Raw genomic sequence first — 27,584 nt, 5'->3', positions numbered from 1 at the left:
TTAGTGTTACGATAACTAAGTCTTGAAGAATGGATAATTGCCTAGTTATAATGTGCCACTCGCTGTATTAATCCACTGCAATTAAACAAACAGTGCACAAGGAAAAAAGATGTGCAGATGTTCCTTTTAAATCTATTTAACAACTTAGTGTCAAGGTCAATTTCCTGTCTTATTACTTAAATGAGAATGGCAGATTGTGTTTTAGGAGACCTTGTTTCTTTAAATGTATATCCTTCATCTTCACTAAGTCTGGTAGAAAGGGCTTAAAATGCTCTTAAGGTCTGATGAAAGAAATCACACAGACCTAATGTCAAGACACATTGTTCTTCAACTCTTACAACGAACATGTCTCGCAATACTAAATTTACAGATGCAAAGTATAAAATGTATTTGTCGCAAACTGATGATTTCCATTTCTCATATGAATGTTGAGTCTGGTTATTATACGCTACTTGACAGGTCAGAATTACCTTAAGTCATTTCTAGACTACGATATTGAAAATGAAGTCACAGGATTTAGCCAAGGCAAACGCAGACCCTTAGAATGCGACTTGGTGAATAAACTTGTGTAGAGGACAGTTAAAGTGCTTCAGGCCTAAAAAGAACAGACTCTCCCCAGATTTCAGATGGCCAATTGAAAGCCCCCTAAAAGATATTTTTGCCATTCCTTTGCATCTTATACTTCCTTCATTTTCATTTTACCATTCCTATCTAAAAAGACCCTATGGCCAAAAGTCTTGGAAAAGAATCAAAGCCCCATTTGCTGTGTGCTGCTAAATGCCTTAAGGAAATTTTTCTAGCACGTCAGACTTTTAGAATTTTTCCCTTGCTCTGAAAAGAGAATGAAATATGATCAGAAAGATGAAAGTTATTAGGACTAAAGGAAACCAAAATATAATGTCTTGAGAGTTGACCTTCCAAGGGTAAATGTTTTCTATCAAGATTTGACTTTCCCCTAGATAAACCAGGATACAATTTTAACTCATGGCTCCTAAACAAGGAAAATATCATCTATAATCTCTCTCCGTGTACCCTAACCATGTGCTTATCCATTCAACAGAAATGAGCATCTACAAAAACCAGAGTATAAAAACCAGACCATATACCTCTTTGCTTTCTACCAAAAAACTAAATATGATTTATTTTGTATTTAACACTTAACATTTGTCTTTAACACATAGGTCATTTCCATTTGGTTGGTATGATATCATGATCTCTCTAGAGCTATTACTTTAATTCCAAGACAGTCTTCAAATAAGAAATCATTCCTCCAACGAACTATGACTCTGAGCATCACTAATAACTTAGCAGTCCGTGGAAAATAAAGACACGAGGTACATATAGACAAAGTCAGAATCAATTGCAAATTCTAATAAAGAGGTTTCATAATATAGAAACAAAGAAGGTACACTTCTATAGAAGGTAAATGTTCATTCATTCCTTGCTATGGGCCAGGCAGGGGGCACAAAGATCTATAAGGCACAAGACCCTCAGTCTTGTAGTGAAGCCTGACTGCCGATTACAACACAATGTGGAGAGCGCAGGGAGGGGCCTCACTGCAGCAGCAGGCGAGCAGTGCACAGACCGTGACATCAGGAAGCAGGGAAAGAGTTTCCCTAAGACACACTTAGGGGACCTGGAAAGCAATATGAGGGGAGGAAATCCAGTTTCTCAAAGTCTTGCTTTAAAAAAAAACAACACTTTCTGAGGATGAAGATGTGTTGCAGGAAATGGTACTTATGACATTTACTCAGATCACCTTTCAAATACAAAAACACTCATTTGGTTGAAGAGCAGAATATAACTTATGCTAAAGAATAAACATTTTTTTATCTGAGTGAAGGACTAAGGGAGGCACTAAGGTTATGGAGGAAAATTCTACGCTTATATGGCTTCCATGGTCATCTTTCTAGAGAAGGTAAGGTGAGCTTCTAGAAGCAAGTTTATAAACTACCATTGGATGATTGCAATTCACCTTCTCCGGCATGAGGAAACAGTCACCCTGGAAACACTGGTAATACAAACTACATCATGCACAACTAAAAACAGGTAGCCAGACATTTCTCATAATTCAAATGCAACAGTCTGTCCCAAGAGCACACAAATGATACCCTGTTCTTTTCCATTCAGGATACTGTGATTGTCCAGTCGCTCTCTTCTCTTCCATACTATAACAAAAGCAAGAAAACATGTTTCAGTGCAAAAGCTAACAGTGCAGGAACAGCTTATAAATCAACTTAATGATATAACCAACGTTCAAGGTTCACTTCTGATTTAAACATTAAAAGCATATTCACATTGAAAATAAGATTATGTGGTAAACAAATAACTGGAAAGAATCACAAATTTTACAGTTATTGTTGAGCTCAAATTTATAGCTGGTATAGGTCCCTTACATATGCCTTTTCATTGCCATTCTGTATTTAGCTTCTTGGATCACGTCCCCTTTTCACATGAATTGCCTCTTCAGTACTAATATAACTTCAGTTGAAATGAACAAAAAACATCAGGATTCCTGAATTGGAAAGAACATTAATGACCATCTAGCATACAGGGGATGATGCAAATAAGTGGGGCTCTGGATTTCACTTCAGAGCAATTCCACTTCTACCGCTTTTGTATATTGGGATTCCAGGAAAGGTTTCTCTTATAGAAAGTTCCAGGGCTTAAAAGTCAAGTGTGAGGAGGAATGAACTTTTAAGCCCAGCTTCTCATTTAAGGACACTAGGGCTCTAGGCAACTCTTACAAAAAAAAATTATTTTATTGTAGTTGATTTATACTATTGTGCTCATTTCTGCTTATAGCAAAGTGAGTCAATTACACACATATATATATATTCTTTTTCATATTCTTTTCCATTATGGTTTATGACAGGATATTTCTTTTTAACTTTTAATTTTATATTGGAGTCTAGCCGATGAACAATGCTGTGATAGTTTCAGGTGCACAGCAAAGGGCCTCAGCCATACATGTACATGTATCCACTCTCCCCCAGACTCCCCTCCCATCCAGGCTGCCACATAACATTAAGCAGAGTTCCCTGTGCTATACAGTAGGTCCTTGTTGGTTATCCATTCTGTATATAATAGTTTGCATCTGCTAATTCCAAACTCCCAACAAACCCGCCCTCCCCTTAAACCTCCCTCCTCCCCGCTCCCCTTGGCAACCACAAGTCTGTTCTCTTCTAGGAAGTTCTTAATTGCAGCCCAGTTCTGCCTCTGTGCAATGCTATTCCTCCTACATCACACTGTCCATGTACCGGGTGCCTCTTAAAGAACTTTAAAGACCTCAGAGAACAGAATCTATCAAATTGGTAAAAATACTGGAAGCCAAGAATGGGTCCACTTAGAACCTTCCGGTTTACAGAAGAAGGAGAATGAAGGAAGCCCCATGACTGTAAGTGACTTGCTTAGTCCAATCACAAAGCATTGCCTAAAGAGTGTGGCCTCCCACTGTGGACTCTGTTGACTGATGACGAACATTCCCCAATTCTGCCTGATTTATAGGTGGTGGCAACACAACTTAGGAGTAAGAGCAAAACATATGTTTTATTTTTCTTATTTGGATTCCATTAATACATCAGACACTTTAGCCATTAATAATAACTGAGCAATATTGACATTTTAGCAGACCTACTAACTTATGATTCATGACCACTATAATTTCATCCTGAATCTCTCCAGTTAAAGTGAATTTGCTTTCAATTAGTTGTTTTCGTTTTATAAACAGGCAAGATCAGTTCTGGATACAATGACAGTCATAGGCCACATAATTCTATGAACCTGCAGCATATGTGTTAAGGTTTCTCTCTCTCATCCTATAATTTATGCTTTTATGTAAAATCACAGCATTCTGAGATGTATCCAAGAGATGGGATAATACAGGTAATTCATAATATCTAGACCGAGGTGGTTAACAATCATCTCTCATTTCAACGATGGATAATGTAATTTAATTTTCCGAAGCAAAATAATTCAGAGTAGAAATGACAGATTTCAGCAGGGACAGAAATTTTTCCTCAAGAGGTGTCCAGAGAAGGAGAGGAAAAAAAACGCTTGTCTGCAATGGGCCAAACTGTCCTTATACCACTGTCAGGGTCACTAACACAACCACAGCGGCAGCCCCACACCTTTACTGTCTGCAACGGAGCAAATCAAATAGAGCCTGTGGGATGGTACTTTGAGTCCATGTGGAAGACTCAGTGTGATGTGCAGAATTTTCATCTTTTCATCAATTCCAATGAGAACACTGAACTAAAAAACATGACTAATCACAAGCCTATTTACTTGCATTCAATGCGTGTATGGCAAATAATTTTACAAGGCCTTTGTTAAAATGCCTTTTACTTTCGGCAGAAAATTCTTAGCAACATATAAGGCCGATCTGCATGTCAGGTACTTACTCTCCACAAGGCCAACGAAAATATCACCAGTGCCGCCCACCAGGTAACACTTTGCCATCCTGGTTCTAAACGGTATTCAATGGCCATGCAAAGCTCTGTGATCCCGTAACAAGGGGAGAAGTGTGGATGAGAGAACAAGGAGGGGCTGGGAAGCTAGTCCAGAGGTGCCCGAGCCATCGAGGCCAGCTGGGATGTTCAGCGAGTCTGCACGCAAAGGACAGCTCCGGACTTTGGCCAGGAAAAGGGGTGGGGGAGGCTTTTTAACTTACGGAACTAAAGCCAACAGGCTGTTCCACTGAAAACAAGAAAAATACAGTAACTACTAATGGTTATTTATTCTTACAAAGCTGTGGCCACTGGTGGGAAAACAGATTTTTAAAGTTCCATCTGGTGAGGAGCAAGCAATACAGATCCTGCTTCTATCCCATTCGGCTTCCCTTATTTTAAACTACTGAAGGACTTCCCTGGTGGGGCAGTGGTGAAGAATCTGCCTGCCCAGAAATAGAAACACAGATGTAGAGCACAAACATGCACACCAAGTGGGGAAGACTGTGAGAGGGGGGCAGGCAGGGGGTTGGGGGGAAAGAACAGGGAGATTGGGATTGCCATATACACGTTACTAATAAGAAAAAATATCAAACTGTACACTTGAAATATATGCAGTTTATTGTATGTCAATTGTATCTCAACAAAAGTTGGTTTTTATAAATTTATTTATTTATTTATTTATTGGCTGTGCTGGGTCTCTGCTGCTGTGCACAAGCTTTCTCTCGTTGCGAGGAGTGGGGCTTCTCTTTGTTGTGGTGCACAGGCTCCTCATTGCCGTGGCTTCTCTTGTTGCGGAGCACAGGCTCTAGGTACACAGGCCTCAATAGGTGCAGCACATGGGCTCAATAGTTGTGGCACACGGGCTTAGTTGCTCCGCAGCATGTGGGATCTTCCTGGAGCAGGGCTCGAACCCGGGTCCCCTGCATTGGCATGCAGATTCTTAACCACTGTGCCACCTGGGAAGTCCTCAATAAAAGTTCTTAAAGAAAAAAAGAAAGGCTGCCAATGCAGGGGACATGAGTTTGATCCCTGGTCCGGGAAGATCCCACAGGCCACGGAGCAACTAAGCCCATGTGTCACAACTACTGAGCCCATGTGCTGCAGCTACTGAAGCCTAGAGCCCATGCCCCACAACAAGAGAAGCCACCACATTGAGAAGCCCACACACCGCAATGAAGAGCAGCCCCCGCTCTCCGCAACTAGAGAAAACCCGTGTGCAGCAACGAAGACCCAACAACAAAATAAAATAAAGTAAAATAAACAAAAAAAACCTATTGAAGATGCCCAGCTCTGGGTCTTGGCAATCACTCCTCCTGCTTTCTGAAATGGCAAATAGCAGCACGGCTAGTTATTCAAACTGCTGCCCTGATGTTTAACACCCAAGTTCCAGCTCTTATCTGCTCTTGAGAGCAGTCTTGATGTATATCTCACTTTGAAAAACTCTAAGCCAGATTCTCTGAAGGTTTTTCTGAAAAACAGTTTGACATTACTCAATACCTTCCTCCCATCTCTTCTCAGAATGAGTTAACACACAAGGGCAACAGGGTTTTGCTCTTTAGTACTTGCTTGGTGTGTTGCTCACCCATTCATTCCTTTATTAAGAATGAAGATTTGCTTTAAGCAAATCAAAGGAAAAAAAAAAACAGAATGAAGAAACATTACTGGGTATGTACTATGGCCCAGGCACCATGCTGAATACTGGGGTTACAAAAAGAGAATAAAGCGGTGCCCATTCTCAAACAAGCACAGGACGAATATAAGTGTGTGACTAATTAGAATGTAATTGCAAGGTCATGTGTGATCAGCCCAGGGCCTGTGGAAGCTGGAGGATGAAGCAGCATTTCAGTGGGTAAGTATGTGTTTGTACTGGGGGAAAGGGATGCTGTTCAAGGGATTGAAGAGATTCCTAAGTGAGATGTGTCTTGAAGGACAGCCAACACCCTATCAAGGGAGCAAACGGTAGAAGGTACAGAAAGGCAGAGCACATTGGCGGACAGAGAAGACCCCAAATGGCAGCAGCAAAGGTGAATATGATGCTGACTGGAATAGCAAAGAGCTACGGGAGAGAGAGGAAACACGGGCACAGCGGCGATATGCTCCAAGTTCAAGTCTGGTTAAGTATGAACCCAGAAGTGTTGTTCTTTGTTACATTAAAAAAAAAAAAAAAAGAAAGAAAGGAAGAAAAAGGGAGAAAAAAACCCTGTCATCTGAAATGCTCCCCTCCTAAGAGGTATTTGTAGGGCGATCTAAGACCCAGGGAACCATATAGCTAATTAGCCAAATGGGATGAACACTCAGCCTCAGAGATTCCTACTCGTTTACAGAAGTACACAAGTTAAATGAAAATCAGATCTGTGGTTAAGAAAGAATTTTCTCCTCAGAGAAAGAACTGGCAAGAACCTTGAGGGTTTTTTGGTTGTTGTTGCTCTTTCTTCTTCAATTCACCACAGTGTTTGGGAGGAAACATCATGTTTCCATGTAACGTCAAAGAGATCAAATGTAAAACATGATGCAATCCTATGCTTTTTCCTCAGTAATTACTTAAATTATTTTTCTTGGAGAGAAACAGACAATTTAGTAGCTTGGCTGACAGCACCAATTTGCCATCTTGTAAAAGAATAATTTTGGGGACTTCCCTGGTGACACAGTGGTTAAGAATCCGTCTGCCAATGCAGGGGACATGGGTTTGATCCCTGGGCTGGGAAGATCCCACATGTCACAGAGCAACTAAGCCCGTGAGCCACAACTACTAAGCCTGTGCTCTAGAGCCCTCGAGCCACAACTGCTGAGCCCAAGTACCACAACTACTGAAGCCCATGCGCCTAGAGCCCATGCTCCGCAACAAGAGAAGTCCCTGCAATGAGAAGCCCACGCACCACAACGAAGAGGATCCCCCATTCGCCGCAACTGGAGAAAGCCCTCACACAGCAAAGACAACGCAATGCAGCCAAATAAATAAATAAATAAATAAATAAATAAATAAATTTAAAAAAATAGAATAATTTTGAAACTGTAGGTTCCATGCCCGCATGCACAAAATAACTGAAGAAGAAAGAGGTGGTCTTAGATTCCAAATGGATGGTCCTTTGTTACTTAACAATTTGGAGCAGATTTGGTGCTTCCAGTTTGTGGTTTAATTCAGAATCCTTATACTATCTCATGTATCCCTTTGCTTCTTTGTTCAGTATGAAGCTCTGAATGTATCATTAGTTTTTAGTGTTACTACCACTATACTTTAGTCACACTTCTTCCCCTCTTAAAAATCTTTCAACTTTTGTTCTGGATGAGGCTTCACAATCTAGCCAATTATATAATCTTTTGTCCTATTTATGTTTTTTATTTGAGCAAAACACTAATAACTTATCTACCTTCACCAGATTTACTCAGACAACTCTAAAAATAAAAATATGTGAACCATCTATGCAGAAAGTTTTATTAAATTTCTTCAAATTACTTTTGATTGTTTCTATGTAGAAAACAACTGAGTAAATTTTAGTCTTTCAAAAATAAGATATTCCTTTATTTAGCTTGCAAAAAATTCCTATAGAAAACTTCTATTGAAGAGTGTAAGACAACTCATTAGTTCAAAAAACACAATCATTCTTTTCTTTTAATATTATAAATTTCACATAAAAGTTGCTAAGTCTTCAAAAAATAGCATTTTCATCCAAAGTCCTCAACACCTCTGTAGGGACCTGCTGTTTTCCCAACCAATTTAAAATTTTTGCTGAGTTTTTCAGACCCCGCACCATTTGATGTCACCCAATCTCTCAAACTTTGTCTCACATTTTAATATGAATCTCAGCTCCCTCGGGTAGCTGACTGGCAATGAGGGCATCCGGGCTCAGCAAACTTTAGGATAATATCTTTCACAGGTGACCCAGATTTACCTGGTGTATTACATGCCTACCTAGAAAGATGTTTAACTGCCTGATGACATTACTGTAGATTGTTGCTCAGAAAAAACAGACAAAACAGAGTCAGCAGTACTAAAATACAGGTGTGCACATTCTTTGACCTGATAATTACAATCCCAAGCAAAAAAAATCAAGGACGCACTGTTCATAATACGGAAAGAATTTCCAACAACATAAATGTTTAATAATAAGATTTGTTTTAAAATTACTATGTATCAACATAGTGGAATTCAATTAAACTTCATACGTGGAATTTTAAAATTTATTGATACGAAAAAGCAAATGATTTATTAATGGGAAAAAAGCAGGTTAACAAAATTATGTATGATCCCATTGTTAGAAAAATATCTCTCTAAAAATATATAAATGCTTACAAAATACTGGAAGTTGAGATATCAAAAATTAACAGTGATTTTATCTGCGATGGAATCACAGGTAATCTTAGTTTTTTTCTGTGCTTTCTTCTACTTTAAAGTCTTTTCTTAAATGGTACAAATCAACCAGTTTGCAAGGCAGAAATAGAGATACAGATGTAGAGAACAAACATATGGACACCATGTGGGGAAAGTGGGGGGGGGGGGGGGGGAATGAATTGGGAGATTGTGATTGCCGTATATACATTACTAATAAGAAAAAAAATTATCAAATTGTACACTTTAAATATATACAGTTTACTGTATGTTAATTGTATCTCAATAAAAGTTCTTAAAGAAAAAAAGTCTTTCCTTTTATTTATAAAAAGTATGTTATACTTTTCAATGAGATTTTTAAGTGTTATCAAAATTTATATATATATTTTAATGTTAAGTAATTGAGTCCCTGACACTATATATTTTTATATGTGTGTGTGTATGTATATACACACACACACAGTTTTCCCCCTTTCCTTCCTTTTTTTTAAAAAAATGTATCTTTCTTTCCCATTTCTGCTTTGCTCACACTCACACATAATATCAGAAACATTTTCCTTAAATTTAATTTGTTGACCTCAAATGGTAGGACTTACTCTCTTCTCTCCGCTGAAGCCAAGATTTGGTTCTAGGCTTTGAATGAAATAAGACAGCATTTGAAAAACAGGTGCCCTTACCTGAATATCAGTCAATTTGTCCAAGATGCGGCTTGCAAGCTTAGGACCATTCTCCATAGTTGGAATGTGTATGGTCTATGAAAGAAAACCAGACATGACATAATTTAAGGATATTCACATACACAGTAACAACAAGTAAGAAACTCAGCAATTTTACTGAGATAAGGAATGGCATTACGATAACCTCGTTACATATAGTAGCTCCTTATGCCAAAGACTTTTCTATTCTGAATTTGAATAAAAACGAACTAGCCAATGATAGATTGTTCATTTCCTACCAACTGATTTCAGGGCACAACTTGTTTATACATCAATCTTCAGGCTGATCTGAGGAACCAATGAGATGTCAGGGATACCGAGAATAGCGGCTACACTTAAAGAACCCCACCTCTTCCAGCATCCTGAGACTCTACAAGGATGAATGACTAGCTTCTACATCTAACTCTCTGGGCAGGGAATGAGACCTCAAAAGATATTTTGCCACAAACTGAAGCATGTCATTTCAGGGACATAAATTGAAGCAAGTTTATGTCTTCACAAAAGCGGCTGCTAAATCTGTCTGGTTCTAAGCCAAATTTCCAGGGGCCACAAATTCCACAAAGCTGGACAGCATGGTTAAATACCGGGCAGAGAGATTTTATGACCCTAATTTACACTTTGAGCCATGCCCATTCATGCCTCACTAGCTTGCGGGCTTTTGATAGTTTGATTTTAGTAGACAGTCCGTACTCTTACTTTTCTTATTATGCCCTTCAGGATAATAGGATAATTAGATGTACCTTTTGGCTCTGAATGTCCCCCTAAAACAAGGCCATAAAAATGTGTTAAACTTTATCTACTTACTTATAGAGGTGGAGTAATAACTGGACTTTAAAAATCTGACCTAATGATAACTTCAGTTCATTTAGAAAGTGGACCAGTAATATATTACCTAGATATTACCACAGTAAAATGTGAAACAGTAGCTTTATAATCAGTACAAGTATCCACATACAATAGAATAATTCTTCTCCCTTGAAACAATCCATCTGTAGATGGAATCACGTCAGGAGACAAGCTTGAAAATTCCCTGGCGGTCCAGTGGTAAAGAATCTGCCTTCCAATGCAGCAGATGCGGGTTCAATCCCTGCTTGGGGAACTAAGATCCCACATGCCATGGGACAACTAAGCTTGTGCACCACAACTACCGAGCCCTTGCGCCTCAACTATAGAGCCTGAGTGCTGCAAACTACAGAGCCCGCGCACCACAACTATAGAGCTCACGTGCTGTGGAGCCCCCGCGCCACAACTAGAGAGAGAAAACCCGCAGGCCACAACTAGAGAGAAGCCTGTGAGCCACAACTAGAGAGAAGCCCACGCACCACAACGAAGAGCCCAAGCACCACAACAGAAAGATCCCGCATGGCAAAGAAAAAAAGAAGGAAGAAAAGCTCAAGCAATGGAGCAACCACTGCTAAAATCAGCAGGGAAAAAAAAAAAAAATCAATCCACCCAGCTGAGAAAAAATAATTATAATGTTGAATTTAAAAACCAACAGAGTTTGTGTTTGAGTAATTTAAACCAATTCACATTATAAAAATAATGCCCACATGCCTCTAAATTATGAAGTTAGAGGAGGATGTTAACCATAAGTCTTGGAGCTGTGTTGTAAAGAGGAAAGCAAAAAAACTGACAAGAAAATGGAAGTACAGCACATATAAACACAACTAATTTACTAGGAGGAAATTTCTTCCAACTAAATGCTTGAATTCCTTCTGGAAGATTTTAGTAAATGCGTCAGGTTTGCCCAATGAAAATTTTTTATAAAGTGGTCTAATGATGATGTAAATAATGAAGATGAAGATGAAAAATGTAGTAGATGGGACTTCCCTGGTGGTGCAGTGGTTAAGAATCCACCTGCCAACACGGGGGACACAGGTTCGAGCCCTGGGCTGGGAAGATCCCACATGCCGCGGAGCAACTAAGCCCGTGTGCCACAACTACTGAGCCTGTGCTCTAGAGCCCGCAAGCCACAACTGCTGAGCCCACCTGCCACAACTACTGAAGCCCATATGCCTAGAGCCTGTGTTCCGCAACAGCAGCCACCGCAATAAGAGGCCCGCACACCGCAATGAAGAGCAGCCCCTGCTCGCCTCAACTAGAGAAAGCCTGCACGCAGCAAAGAAGACCCAACGCAGCCAATAAAAAATTAATTAATTAATTAAAAAGAAAAGAAAAGAAAAATGTAGGAGTTGATCAGTTCCAATGGGTTTTCCTTAACAACTTGCTATTCCTACTCCAGTAGTTTGGAAGTACTTTCGGAAACCAGAGACTGAAACTTAACTACCTGTAAAAACCTTCCTTAGTGAGATGGTTGAAAAAAATGAGTATACGTCTATTGGCACATCTCCAATCCCCAAACTGATGTAAGGCAGGACAAAACTGTTGGAGCTTCTGGGAAACCAGCGGAAAGATGAGTGAGTCGTTTGCTAACACAGGTTCATGAGGACAAACTGCTGTGGTTAACAGAATGCAAAGTTACCTAAAAGAGCCTTTGCATCTTGGGTCCAACTAGCATTCCGTCCACATATTTAAAGAGTTAAATTGTAGGCAAATGTTTGGAAGCAACAGGAAGTGAAGAAGCAGTGTCTTACCTCACCCTTGTACAGTATTTTCGAAATTGGGCAAACAACACAGGCGGTACCCGAACCAAACATCTCCCTCACGCGGTTCTCCTCCACGGCTGTGGTCAGGTGGTCCATGGTGAGGTACCTCTCTGACACCTTAAATTCACCCTGTTTGGAACAGAAATAAAGACAAACATATTTTTTAAGGAAAAGGCATGCAAAAAATGCGCTGTGGCATGGATCTTTCTACTTTACGTTCTGACTGGACTCAAATAACGTCCTAATCGTCCTTAGAAGAAAAGTTGGAGAGACTGATATCATCTTTTGGGAAACACATTGAGATGCTAAGCAACCTATTCCAAGGTCACAGCATCTCTAAATGAGATGATCAGAATATAAAATATAAGATCAGTACGATAGAGCACATGGTATGTTTTAACGCAAGCCTGCTTTTCTGCCTTTTATTTGTTATCAAGGCCAAAGTCTCACAAGTTGATGCACCCTGAGTGCTACTTCATGTGTGTTCTAAACCCTATTTATAATTAGAGAAATATATTATTATCTAATATTAATAATTATAGCCACCATTTATTGAGCACCCACTGCATGCCACGTTCTCTAACTTTTAAGGCGGGTATTATCATCCCCATTTTACAGATGAGGAAATAAAGTTCAAGGAGGCTGAGTGACACCCCTAAGGCCACACAGCTAGTAAACAGCAGAAACTGGATTTGAACTCACATCTGAATTGTCTGGCTTCAAATGTGGTCCTCTTTCTACTGTGTCTTTTATGGAGTAGAAACAGAGACTGAATTTAAATATCTGAAATATTTCATTAGTTTAAAACAGATAGTATATTTGGACTGTATTTGAGAAATTACATTGCATATTTTTTCTTCCTCAACTCACTGGTTCAGTCGACTTTACAGCAGCAATCCTCTTCCTTTTCTCTGATGCTATTCCAGGTTGAGTTTCATTACAGAATTATTGGTATACCTGCTCATCGACTTCAGCTGAACTATTTGAACATTTTATTTGCTCAAGGATAGGAAGTGGAAAAAAATTCTGATGCTTTTAAGCTCTGTTTGAACTGTTTAATACTCACTCTTTAACCTGTTTAAGTCTCATTCTCCTATGTTAGTGGCTAAAGTTCAAAGTTTGTTAGTGGCTATTTGAATTAAGGGAAACAAAGAATGGATACTTTTTTTTTTTAATAAGATGAGAGTATTTTTTTAAATCTGCAGTCCACAACAGATAAAAATGGAAATCACAGCCCTTGGCAAGGCTGGAAACATTAGAAGAAGAAGGCATCATGCTGTAAGTATATTTGGATGGATAGGGAAATGTGCCTGCAAGAAAAATACAGCTTTTTATGTTTCATTTTATCTCAGTCTGTAATTGCAATTAAGCTGTACAAAGGTAAACAAATAAATAAATAAATATAAAAAATCAGCCAAATTAAATGAAAACAAGCTGAGTTCTGTGTTTTGGAAAAGAAAAAAAATCTCTTGTAAATAAATAGAATTGTTTTTACACTGCTCACCCTTACTTATCTTTGGACAATTTCCCCTGTCTGGCAAATAATGGTAACCCCCCACATGCCTCTTGGCATTTATGTCTCACAGTTTTAAAAATAAATTATAGCTAAGGAGTCAAGAAAAAACTTCCTCCATAATAACCTATTTTTCATGCTAGCAAATCATTAGTGTGGGAAAGCATTTCCACTTGCAACTTGTCATCAAACCTTCTGTACTTGGTTGATTTTTCTCTTTAATAAAACAAAAATTACTGAGCTTGGAAAATACATCTTTCCAATTGCAAACATATTTAGGACAGGGCAAGCTGTTTGAAATTATACCAACAGTTTGTAAATGTCATGCCCAATGTGCCAGCCAGCATGTGGCAGTTGGGTCTTGTCTACTTCAGGGTTTTGTAGAATTATTTATAGCACATTTTCTCTATTTCCAAAGCCTTTTCCAGAGAAACTGTACTCTCCTAGATGTGTGTGTTTCTAAACATTTGTCCTATTAGCACTGTTTGACCACAATCTGCTCAAAGCCTTTTCTTGTCCCTTGGAGACCATTTCAACACATGGGTCAAAAGTCCCATCCAAGAACCTTTGCCAGATTAACCAACTCATTCAATATTCATTTTGAATATGCTAAGTCATTTTCAGTACCGAATGGTTTAACACACTTGTCTGTGTCACGTGAATCAGAAAGCCTACTGAAAACTTTACATTTGCTTGAATATTTAGATTTTAAAATAAACATGTATGTAAATTTGGGAGGATGGGGGCAGGAAGGAGGGAGAAAGAAGGCAGCGAAACTAATAATGTCATGTTAGTAAACATTTATATGTCAATAAAATTCTTTAATTTCTATGACAAACATGGTTACACTGGAATAACTAGAGGAAGGGAAGGAATATGTATCACTGCCATTTGGAAACAACACACTCAGACTTGAAAAGTTAAAGGCTGGCGGAAAAAAAAAGCATGCTGAGGATAAACCAGGTGAGCTGGTAAGAGACACCTGGTGTAAAGCTTGACGCTACTACTAGAATACTTCTTCACTAAGGCAGCTTGCTAAACTGGCTTCTGCCTGCCCTCCCTACAAACAGTACTTATTTGATAGTCTTGCCAAAACAGTCCTTCTAGAAGAGTTCTTTTCACTCAAGTTAAGATTTAAAGATTAGATAACATTCATCGGAACTACAGGATATTATTTCAACACTAAGCTGGGCTTATTTTGATTACTTTTTCTTTTGCGCTAATGAGACTGGTTCCTGTCGAAGGCACCCACCCACTCATGTGCCAAGTTCAGGATGCTCTGCCTCGTCACTCCTGGAAGGATGATGCCATCTAGCGGAGGAGTTGCCAGTTCTTCTTCTGTCAATCAGAAATGGGAACAGTGTCAAACTTTATTAGTCATGCCTTTTATCGACAGCCATTTAAAAAAAAAAAACGTTTCTCGCAATTTTGCTGGTCATCAGCATTAAAGGAGGTCACTGTTCTGCATTATCAAATTTCCCAAATCAACTCACACTTCAGGTAGATACTTATGTTAAAAAAAAAAAAAAAGGAAGAAAAAAGAACAAGAAAGGAAATCAGTCGTCTAACCATCTTCAATTTATCCTTAACCAGTGAAAACGGAGACGGCTTCCCACTAACAAACAGTAAGAGTTACAAAATACTCTTAAGAGGAACATTCCAAAGTCAAAATTTACCTAAGTGGATTAAAGCTGGTTAGTAATTAGAAAAATGTAGGTAGACTCTTACTCAGAAACAGTGGGCATTACCAAACCTTCTAAGAACACTGTGGAGTAAGCCATCCCTAAGAGGTGTGCGTGCCCACTCAGGCCACCACTGCTCCCACCCTGGCCTTTGACAAGTCTATCCACAGTGATCTTCAAGCCTGGTGGAGTATCCACATCAAATATGGAGATGCTGACTTCACCCTCTAAGATTCAGACGTAATGCGCTCAAGCATGAACACGGCTAACAAAGAAAAAATAAAGAAAGAAGAGAAAAAGAAATCCAAAAACCAAAATAACACTCCACAGGTGACTCACAGAGCCAAGGCCAAGACACTGGTCTACTCTGAGAGGGACCACAGACGTTCCCAACGGCAGCGAGGGTTGGCATGATGATGGGTCTACAGGAGTCAGTGTGGTCTGCCAGCCACACAACCTCCTTACAGAAGGATCCCTCTGGTACTCAACATCCCTCCTCCTCCTCTTCACCTCTGGTACCCAGGAAGCTGAATCTAGTGAGAAATTCAAACCTTAAACCATCACTTTATATAGATGCTGAATCTTGTAACAGAGGATGTGCTGCCCATCATGTATCTGCAGAGGAATTCACAAAGGATGCTGGAAAGGATCACTGGGTAGCAAAAGCTATGTAGCAATCACAGTCTTTGAGCTCCAAAGCCATTTGATGCAGCCAAAAAGGACTTTAGAAATCACCTGTGCAATCTTTATTTTATAGAAGGAGAAACTGAGGCCCTAAAAACATAAGTGACTTGCCAAGGTTGGTGACACTGGGGGACAGTCAGAACCAGAGCCTAAGTCTCCCAACACTGTGGCCACTGCCCTTTCCTTTTGTAGACTATGGTCTAGGCTCATCCACTCCACCATGGCCACATCAGACGTCCCCAATCACCCAGCTCTCTGGAAGACCAAAACTCTATGTTCATTCCTGTGTCCCTAAAACTCAACAACATGCCTGGCCCTGAGCGGTACTATAATAAATGTTTTTGAATAAAAAAATAAATGAGTGCTGCTCGTTTCGGAAGCACATATACTAAAACTGGAACGATACAGAGAAGATTAGCATGTGGGTGATGCCTTAGAGGTTTGGGATAGGGAGGGTGGGAAGGAGTCGCAGGAGGGAGGGGATATGAGGATAGATGTATAAATACAGCTAATCCACTTTATTGTACAGCAAAAACTGGCACAACAGTGTAAAGCAATTATATTCCAATAAAGAGCTAAAAAGAAAAAATAAATGAAGAATCCTTTTTGCTAGGCTATAGCTGTATGATTCCTTTAAATTTTGTTTCTAGAAATCGTCTGCTGAAAACCACTTTCTCAAAAGAAGAAAATTTGTCCTTGGCAATGTTCTTAGGGCTACTTTTTGTCATGTTTAGAAGTGTTGGTCTCAAAATAAACGTGTTTTGCAATAGCAAGCTAGCTGGATATATAAATGTATAGGTCTATATGTGTGTGCCTATATGCAGACACATTCCACACATATAGGACACACACTTCTAGTGCCCCCAAACCAGACCCTTCTTAAAACTTGCTGAGTTCTAAAGACTGCACAAAGTTAAATGAAAACAGCGGTCCCACATGTGCAAATGCAGTTTTGTGAAATATATTTAACACCCAAAACTGTAACCACTAGCCTGAGGTCAAGGAACAGAACATCTGCTTCTCTGGTTGCCAGACAGAGATGATGACATGACAACATTTGGGTGAGAAGTATTCATTTTCCTCTGCAACCACAAACATGCTCACAAGAGCCAGAACGAGCTCCAGATTGCTCAACAGGAGGAAAACAGAGCTCATGAACGCAGCTTGTTTTTGACAGAGAAATCATTTTGGGGAGGTGAAGAATTTAGAAGCAATCACAGCAGGATTCATCTGTGACTTCCCAAATTCAAGCACTAATGGAAACCAGGAATGTGGGTTTGCGTTGATGCCCGAAACACCATCCACACAATTCTTCATTCGTTCAACAATACATGCTAAGCGTCTCAGTATCAGTATCCGTGCTGTTGGCTGCTCTAAGCACTAGGGATACAGCAGGTGAACAAAACCGAGGTAACTCCCTGCTTACTTTCTAACAGGAAGAGGCAAATAATGACATTAAATAGTATGTTAGATGACGGAGGGAAAAAAGGGGAAGGTGATGGGGAGTGCTGGCGGGGAGACTTTATTTAAGATGTGTGTTAAGGTGTGCAGAGAAAGCCGTCCTGAGAATGGGGTGTGTGGCAAAGACTTGAAGGAGGTGAGTAGGCAGCCACGCGGGAGGAGTGCTCCCAAACCAACTGCGAGCTCGACCACGATGACTGAGTCTTACTCACAAGGTGGCTCCAGTGTCGGGTACAAGGTAAAATTGTTTTCTCAGCAGTCAATAGCAAGTGTGTGTTAAATTACTCATCAACAGCATAAAAAAGGAGAATTTGGGGCCACGTGATCTTATAACCAGGGCTGCTGTTACTGGAATCAAAACCCACATGAATAGATAACCAACAAGGACCTACTACTGTACAGCACAAGAAAATATACTCAGTGTTCTGTGATAACCTAAAAGGGAAAAGAACCTGAAAAACAATACACACACATGTATGTATAACTGAATCACTTTATTGTACACCTGAAACTACCACAACATTGTAAATCAACTATACTTCAATTTAAAAACAAAAACAAAACACAAAACCACATCAGTGGCAGGCCAAGTGCCACAAGCTAGTGCACAGCCTTGTGGCAGCCACCTTGTCCCAAAGGAACAGTGAGAGTGGGTGCTCTTGGGAAGAACTCTGCTTATACCACCTGCTGGTAAAGTTTGGGAGGAAAAAAAAAACAATATTTTGCTGATTTTCAACTCATTCTTTGTATTTTCCTAAAGCCACATGGTATAAATCAAAGTTACTGGAGTTGCTTCAAAGTCTTTTTTTTTTTTTAAAGCCCAAAGGTTATTCCTGACATTCTACTTACTTCTCTCAAAGTACTATTCAAACATTCATTCCATTTCCTTTCTCCTGACTTCAAGTTTTATCTGATTTGTCAGGTGAACAGCCTCAAATTAAAGGAGCACCTTCATATTAAAACTAAACTTATCTCAGGCAACCATAACCTGAAGAGTAACTCTTAAGGTCTTGTATATCTTATAAGAGTCAGAAAACAAATTCATTCATTTCTCTTCTGACCTTTAAAAGCCATGGTGGAAATGGTTCATAATTATTATTTGTATAAGCAGTCATTTTTCACCAGGACAGTTTCTGGTGTTTCTAGTTAAATCATGTAGCTATGATTCAGACTAAATTCTGACATCCCTCATCCATAAATAAGGATGGTGCCACTTCTGTCACTGGTGTTGTATGGGGTTGTGTGGGTTTTCTGGGGGGTGGAGATGGCAGTGGGCAGGTGGAAAGAGTGAGCTGAATCAGTTTATTATCTCCTAAGTACAGAGTCCAACACTGGCCGTCAACCTTCAAGCACAGCTTTTGATGTGTCATAGACAATAACTCAAATTTAGAAATCACAAATATTCCAGTACAAATTTTGTTTTTACAGAGTGCCAAGTACAAACAGCTGGTATGAAAGAACAAGCATGCTGTATATCTGGCTTTTCATATGCCAAGGATCACCAATGGTCAACCCCAGGACACAGTGTACTCACCACACCTTCTGCTTTTTCTAACTCTGACTGGAATATAAGGCTCATCTTACAACTCTCTGCAAGTAATGCTCAAATTAGCTCCAAAATTAGCCACATCTGAATCACCATTTTCCTCTGTTTGTAGCCAAATAACAAAAGAGAAATAGAGGCTACTATGGCTGCTTTAAAATTAAAACTTCATTTAAAATTTTAATTAAAACCAGTCCCAGAACCTCCTTGGTGGTGCAGTGGTTAAGAATCCACCGGCCAACGCAGGGGACGTGGGTTCTGATCCCTGTCCTGGAAGATCCCACATGCCGCGGAGGAACTAAGCCTGTGCGCCACAGCTACTGAAGCCCGAGTGCCACAACTACTGAAGCCCACGTGCCTGGAGCCCATATTCCGCAACAAGAGAAGCCACCACAATGAGGAGCCCGTGCATCACAACGAAGAGTAGCCTCCGCTTGCACGCAGCAACAAAGACCCAATGCAGCCAACAAATAAATTAATTAAAATAGCAAAACAAAACAAAACAAAAACAGTCCCAAGACATCATAAGTATTTGGAAACTTATCATTTTACATTTCTAGTCTCTACACTTGGTACTGTGAAATAAACAAGGAACATAAACAAGACTAAAAATGTTTCTAAATTTTTTGACTATTAAAATTCTGATGAAAATAAATGCATGTATATGTATTTTTCCCCCCATTACTGGGAAAAATACCATTTAATACAATACCACAGACTTTGTGAAAACATCACTGAACCCCTGTGGTCTCTGCCAACTAATTAAAAAAAAAAAAACAACCAAAGAGGGATAAAATGAGCATTCAGGATATTAAAGGTAATAAAGAAGTACTGATTTTTATAGTAGACATATATATTAATAGTATTGAATGAACCAGAATCTAAATACAATCCCCAAATAGATCAATGTGTCCTTAAAAATAGTGTCCTTTATTCAAATTGAGAGTAAATCTGGAAGGCTTCTAATGTATTATCAAAATATATAGAAAGATCGTTAAATGAATTACAGCAAGAGAGTACACTAAATTTCATCAGTAGAAACAGTACACTATGTTCATTGCTACAGCATTTTATACATAGTATATGGTAAATGACCACTGAATTGATCTGATACCCATCTCCAAATTCGAGGGATTTCAGATAGGAAAAAAGATAAGATGGTAAAGGAGATAAGACAACATATCTTCAAACTGTGGAGATTTAAATTCTTTAAGTTGACATCTCAGTAGTAATTACATCTAAAGCCAAAAAACAAAAACAAAACCTAAAATCTTTATAAATTCTGTAAAGTTAAATCATGTTTACTTAGACAGCAAAAGCACAGAATTTCTTAGATATTGGAAGTGTACTACTTATTCTCTTGTTCTAAGGTTCTAGTTCTTTTCTTTCCAGTCCCACTGAAAATGACTGAAAAATAGCAAAGAGCTCAAATCTGAGTGGATTACCTCCATCTTCATTTATCCAGTAAAGAAAAAGATTCATAGTTCCAACTTCAGTTATCTGATTATCCTCTCCATACAGCCACAGGACCTGCTGACACGCGTTATCCATCGCTTCACATTGGGCAAAAAGAGATGAGGCATAATTCCTTTTGAGAAAGAGGAAGCATACTGATTATGACACTACTTCAGCTCCTACCTCCCAGTAAGTCTTTAATTCACAGGCGGATGTAGTCAATGTACTATGTTCTTAATAATATATACTCTCTACTTAACTGCGTAATGTTACAGGAGACACATTAGAGAACCTAAATGGTCTAACTGCACTCATTTGAGAGAGAGAAAGAGCAAAGGAAAATCGTGGAATTCTAACTCGAAAAGTTAGAACACAGGTAAATAGACAAGTTAACAACAGTTAAAAGTTATTGAGTATTTTTTCACATACCAATCAATTTTACACAATTATTTCATTTAAATCCCACACCATCACTATGAGTTAGCCATGATCACTATTTCCATGGTTCAGATGAGAAACTGAGGCTTAAAGAAGTAATTACCACCAAGTTACAGGTATAAATGAGCAGAGCACCAACCCTGTGCTCTGAGACCTTTCAGTAGAACCAAGAAATGCCTAATGTCCAATGGCTAAATTCCCTAAATGGTAAGACAGGGTGTTAAAAATCCTGATTTTAACCAAAAGTATTCCAAAAGCCTGTTTTTATCAACCAGCACTATTCATCTTGGATTATTTAAAATCAAAGGAACACGGCATATCTTCCTGAAATGACAATGTAGTTTAGCAATTCATTCATTCATTCATTCATTCATCTGTTACCTGACCCCTAGGAGAAGTTTAAGTAAACTTGGTAGTGGAGCACTTTCCTCTGTGAATCAGAGTGTAAGATACAATTAACATTTACCCCCCACCCCCCCCACACAGACACACACACACACACACACACACACACACACAAAACATGGAGAACACACTCAAAGTAAAGAGACAAGAAATTTAATTATCTTGAAATTGACTTTTTGTAAAAAGAGATATTTTGACAATTGGTCTATCATTTGGAAGGAGACCTGAAGTCTAAACAGAAATATTAATGTTTTTAATACCTTAAAATTTCATTTGGAAAGGGTAGATTCATTCCTAACGATGCCTAGCTCTCTCACTGTCCTCATTAATGAGTTCTCCAATTTTATGCTGCCTTAGCAGCAAAGGAAGTAATATTTTAAATTTATCTTCTATTAAACTTAAATGGGAAAATTATGGAGTATAATACAAAATATGAATCAATGTTTTAGATAAAACATGACAGTCCTCCAATAAATGTGATGCTTGCTTGCTTTCCTACGCCCATGGCTGTATAATTCACTTTCCTCAGCTTTCAAAGGACATTAGCAAACAAGTTTGAGAAGCACTCCCATAAGATAGTTAGGACTAGGAAAAAAATCCTAGACCCATCCTTGGACTATGAAGCCCCGAGAGGTACACAGAAACAAACAAACATACTACAAAGCATTAATGTTACCTGCCACAAAATATCCACCCAGGCTTTTTATTCATTGTATTTTTTAAAAAAATATTTATTTATTTGGCTGCATTGGGTCTTCGTTGCTGCCCCCGGGGCTTTTTCTAGTTGTGGCAAGCAGGGGCTACTCTTCATTGCAGTGTGCAGACTTCTCTTATTGCAGAGCATGGGCTCTAGGTGCTCGGGCTGCAGTAGTTGTTGCACACGGGCTCAGTAGCTGTGGTGCACGGGCTTAGCTGCTCCGCGGCATGTGAGATCTTCCTGGACCAGGGAGGGAACCCGTGTCCCCTGCACTGGCAGGCAGATTCTTAGCCACTGCACCACCAGGAAAGTCCCCACCCAAGTCTTTTAAATGATCTCTTTTACATCTGGGCAAGATTAAAATGTGTAGTACTGCATAAGTCAAAGTTTAAGGTAAGCACAAAAGTCATGTATCACAGTGTCTACCTGCCATTCTCACCTGCACAGGTACTCTTTCTGCTATGTACTCTTTGGCTCTTCGCACAGAGCCAAGTCATTCTGCTTGGGCTGGCAATCATAGCACCTTGCCCTGCCACAACTGAATAAAAGGGTGCGCGAGTAACTAAGCTGCTCTTAAGTTCTTCTTTGAATTCATTCACTCATTCATTTCAACATACGAAACCTGAAAGATATATTTTCTCCCTTTGGGAGGAGTGGCAGCTTGTGTGCTATGATGTAAACCTGGGTCTATTGCGTCCATGATCACTAGCCTTCAAAGGGGAAAGCATCTGAAGTAGGGAGCCCTAGGCTAACGCAGAGCCGGAAGCTATGACAAGAGATGGGGACAGGAGGGAAAGAGAGGGAAAGGGAGGGAAGAGAGAGACTGGGGTGGAAGCAGTGTGGGCAGGACGGGCAAGGGCACCTGAGACACCTGGCAACAATGATTTAAGTTCCTATTGGTCCACAGCTACCATCCTACTTACATGAGCCAATCAGTCCCTACTCTGCTTAAGATGGTTTGAGCTGGTTTTGACTTGTAACTCAAAGACTATTGACTAATAACTAAACAATTCTAGAAAGCTATGGGAAACGCATCGTACTATAGGGCTACTGCAGTCTGGGGCCTGATGAGGTTTACTCACACCAAGGTGTTAAGATTCGTTTAAAAGACCCTCAAAATGTATCCTTCAAAACACAGGTAAATTGACTAATCATTTACATTTTATGTAAATGATTAGTCAATCTGGAGATTACACAATTCTAACATATAGGAGGCTTTTAATTTTAATGACCATAAAATGTCAGACCACCCATATTCAGAAATGATGGCAAATAGGAAGTAACTGGGTTAAATTATGAATACCTTTTAATAAGTACAAACCGGCCTGCAGGGGAGTTTGATAGACAGGGCATGGGTCTGGGGCCAGCAGGCCCAGAGGCAGCTCTTTTACTTCTACCATTGGGTTATAAATGAACGTGAGCAAGTCAGCTCATATTTCTGCCTCCCTGAATTCATCTGGCAAATAAAAATACTTGCCTTATATAATGCATAGATTGTTTAGCAAAAATAAAATAATAAAAGTTAAGAAACAGGTTATATAAGCCTGTTATATCCTAGTGAAATTAAGGGTTTTTTTTTTAATGAGTATTTTAATTGAATTTTCTCTAGTTCATAAGATAACACTGTTGAGGAAAACATCTGAAAATAAAGAAACAAATTTTCTCCTGAGTTCAATGCCCTTTGGTCTGTTCAAATGCACATAGAGAATTTTCAGCGTGCATATTTGGCCTTTCAAAGAAATTTGTAAAAACACACACACATTTTTGAGAGTATGGCTGAATTAAAACCATGGCTCCCCAGCATCGTAAAGCTACTTGGGCAGGACAAAGAACTAAAGACCTTGACTGCTTCAGTGCATTGAAAGGAAAAGGAGTATTTATCTATAGGTGGTTTTTTCCCCAAACACAAGTGTGTATCAAAATTCTCTCTCAGGTGTAAACTGTATTATTAATGGCCACAGGGTAATTGATACCTTGGTAATATATTTGGGTTTCCTCCCACGTGCTGTTAATATTCAGAAGAGAAATACGTGTCCTTGGAGAGAAAACTGTCTACATGGAAAAAATTTTAATATAATTTATAATCGAATCTGGGAGACTAGAAATATTAAGTACATCCCTCCCAAAGAGTAAATTGTACTGTGCGAAATCCAATTGATTGCTCCTAAGATAGAGTCCAGGACATGAAACAAGAAAGAGAGCCTTACAATACAAACTATTGTCTGTTGAGAGGGTACCACCTACCAGGCAGGGTACTAAGTACTTAACCCCATTATTTCAATGAATCGTCTTAACACAACCCTACACTTTATGCTTTTGAGGACATGCGGGAAGAGAGGACTTAATTGTATAAGATCACACAGATACGTGTGTGATTCTCAGATATCTCTGATTTCCAAGTCCACGCTGGTAACTGCTAGGTTCTAACACCACACTTGCTGAGAGCTCCCTATGTGCCGGCCAGGGTCCTAGGTGCTTTACGTTATCTCACGTCATCCTCATAAAGTGGGCATTATTACCCTGACTTTATAAATGAGGAAACTGAGGCTTAGACTGGTAACACGCCCAAGGAAGTTAGTTTTTTGAGCCAGGTCCTTCTGACTTCAAAGCTTGCACTCAAATGCAGAATAAGAATATAAGGGAAAAAAGAGGAAAATTAAGATGGAGAGAGGGAGAGGCCTAAATTAGTTCAAATTAACTAGCAAACTAAGAAATTGCCTGGGAATCAAGATGTTCCTCCGATGAAAGATTGGCTTCTAGCTCAGTGCTTCTCAGTATTAGCTGCACAATAAAAATAACCCTGGGACTTCCCTGGTGGCGCAGTGGTTAAGAATCTGCCTGCCAATGCAGGGGACACAGGTTCGATCCCTGGTCCGGGACGATCCCAAATGATGCAGAGCAATTAAGCCCGTGCACCACAACTACTGAGCCTGCACTCTACAGCCCATAAGTCACAACTACTGAAGCCCTCGTGCCACCACTACTGAAGCCCTCGAGCCTAGAGCCCGTGCTCCACAATGAGAGATGCCATTGCAATGGGAAGCCCGAGGACTGCAACGAAGAGTAGCCCCCGCCAGCGGCAACTAGAGGAAGCCCGCGTGCAGCAATGAAGACCTCATGCAGCCAAAAATAAATAAAAAAAATTAAAAAAAAAAAAAAGCCTGATGCTCAGGCTCTCTGCCAGACCAACTAAACCAGAATCTCGGGGTGGGGTGCGGGGAGAACCCAGACATCACTCAATGGAAAAGCTCTCCCAGGTGACTTCAATTTGCACCCACAAGTGAGAACTACTGTGCTAGAACTCTCCTTCAGCTGTGTGCTACTGTTACTCTTCTCACTAATGTACATTTAGAAATAAAAGGAAAATATCATCTCTGATGGCTTCAAAACGGTGAGAAAATGTTAGAATTAAAATATATATATATATTCTCCTCTCCCTTCCTCTGATCCACTTAGATACAAAGCATAAAGTTCTTGAGCTTATGAAAATCAGCAGCTATTTAATTGACTTTAAAAAAGTTTAGAAGGTAACTATTAAATTAATTAGGTTTAGAAAAGAGCAATAACACGCAAATCTAAGGTTGCTGCCAAACGTCTCTGTCCGCTAAATTGGTTGATGGTCAATGCAAAATCATTTGTTTCCCTTGGACTCCTCCAGGATGGAAGTACAGGAGTACAGAGCTTTGGAACCTCTTGGAAACAACAGGCAGGGATGTGACAAGTCAATTCTTTAGTTCCTGCCTGCCCTCTTGCCATTTTCCCTTTTACCGATGAGATCTAGCACTCTCTTCTCTAAGAAATTTCAAGTCAACGTCCATCGATCCTGGTCCACCTGAGCTCAATGAGCCAAACTATTAATTTCTTTTATAATTGACTCATTCTTAAAGCAGTTTCAGGTTTACAGAAAAACTGAGCAGAAAGAGCTCCTATATATACCCTTTCTCCCCCACGTCAGTTTCCCCATGATTAACATCTTGCACTAGTGCTGTCCACTTATTGTAACTGAGGCGCCAATATTGATACATTAGGTGTACATAGTAACACTGGAGCTTCTGCTTTGTGCTGTACAGAAAGTTTTGGGGTTTTTTTTTGACAGTGCTGCCTGGCATGCAGGATCCCAGTTCCTTGACCAGGGATCCAACCCTCGCCCCCAGCAGTGAAAGCGTGGAGTCTCAGCCACTGGACCGCCAGGGAAGTCCCGAAAAGTATGAATTTTTAATTGCCCTAGTGATCATAGATTCTGTGAGACTGCATTATATCCTCTTTACAACAAATAACAATCTGCCCAGACACCAAACTAAAGATTTCCCTGCAATTTCTCAGTGTCCCCAGGTTATCTTTTCCCAGGCAGGTAGGGGGAGCTAGAAAGCAAGATTTAAAGAAGAAAAACTTTTATTATCTCTTCATCAAGATTGTTGCTTTACTGCAATGTGCACTCTAAGAGAAGTTTTCCAGAGTAATACAGATGGCATGCAGGGGTGCATATGCACACGCTCTGTGAAGAAGTCTGAACAAGTGAAAAAGACATCGAGAGAACAAACAAAAGTAGTTTTCGACCTGGCTAACCTAGGACTTAGGAAGGAATGACTTCTTAGTTTGATGGCCTCTACCCGGATTTCTCTAACCCCTTGAGGGAATGCAGTTATGAGGGAACACCAACAGGAATGACAGGACATGGAATTTTATCTCCATGCTTTTTTTTTTTGGTAGAAAAGAAAGAGCTAGAGAATGTCTATGGAAGGGTCAAAGCCAGCTGTCAGTGTCTCTCTGGCATCCCAGCAGCACATCCTTCAATTCTCCCAGGGCTCCGTGAATCTCCATGTTGTACCAGGGCCCAGAAGACAGCCACTGAGTCACCTTGCAGGCCTGCTGCTGCTCTGGGTGTGTGATACACACAAAGGAAGAGCCACGCTAGTTAATCCAGCTATTCTTTTTCACCCATCGGGGCATTCCCGATTCACGGCCAAGTCCACCCCTGAAATTGTCTAACACTTTCAAATGCTCTTTTATTTCCAGCCAGCTACATATGGCCTATGAGACTGGCCTGACCGAGCCAAAGCAGGGCTGTCCCTCAGCCAGTTGGCAGCAGGTATGGCTACAATCCGTGGCAATGAAGACAGCACTTCAGTGAAGCAGGCACCTTCCCCAGACAGGACTCCTTGGAGCCAACTGAGAGCTTGGGGCCCAGCACCAGATGCCCTTGAATGCCAACTGCCAGCCTGCGGTCAGGGACCAGCCTCCAGGGCAGCTCATTCAGAGCACTGCTTTTATTCCTGGTTTAGTTACTTCAGTTCTTGCTAGATATATATCCTTTTTAAAATTTTATTTATTTATTTATTTATTTATTTATTTATTTATTTATTTATTTATGGCTGTGTTGGGTCTTCGTTGCTGCACACGGGCTTCCTCTAGTTGTGGCGAGTGGGGGCTTCTCATTGCAGTGGCTTCTCTTGTTGTGAAGCACAGGCTCTAGAAGCACGGGCTTCCATATTTGTGGCACACGGGCTCAGTAGCTGTGGCTCGTGGGCTTAGTTCCTCTGTGGCACATGGGATCTTCCCTGCCCAGGGATCAAACCCGTGTCCCCTGCATTGGCAGGCAGATTCTT

General features: G+C 40.0%; 1 protein-coding gene across 3 annotated transcripts in view; it reads right to left on the bottom strand.

Moving 5' to 3' along the window:
- Positions 1–1,109: 1,109 nt before the first annotated feature.
- The window catches only part of BCAT1 (branched chain amino acid transaminase 1), a 105,458-nt gene continuing 78,983 nt past the window's right edge, over positions 1,110–27,584 (bottom strand). For all 3 annotated transcript variants that reach the window (XM_057703543.1, XM_057703542.1, XM_057703544.1), the window contains exons 7-11: positions 20,429–20,571; positions 14,866–14,951; positions 12,089–12,229; positions 9,456–9,530; positions 1,110–2,168 (exon numbers count right to left, since the gene is read on the bottom strand). In XM_057703543.1, the coding sequence (XP_057559526.1) occupies positions 2,127–2,168; positions 9,456–9,530; positions 12,089–12,229; positions 14,866–14,951; positions 20,429–20,571 (487 nt within the window). In that variant the 3' untranslated portion in view covers positions 1,110–2,126. The remainder of the gene's footprint in view (positions 2,169–9,455; positions 9,531–12,088; positions 12,230–14,865; positions 14,952–20,428; positions 20,572–27,584) is intronic.

The sequence above is a fragment of the Hippopotamus amphibius genome, chromosome 12, assembly GCF_030028045.1.
Source record: "Hippopotamus amphibius kiboko isolate mHipAmp2 chromosome 12, mHipAmp2.hap2, whole genome shotgun sequence".
NCBI classification, from domain to species: Eukaryota; Metazoa; Chordata; class Mammalia; order Artiodactyla; family Hippopotamidae; genus Hippopotamus; species Hippopotamus amphibius.
Note: the sequence above shows the minus strand (reverse complement) of the source record. Positions and strands in the feature narration are given on the sequence as shown.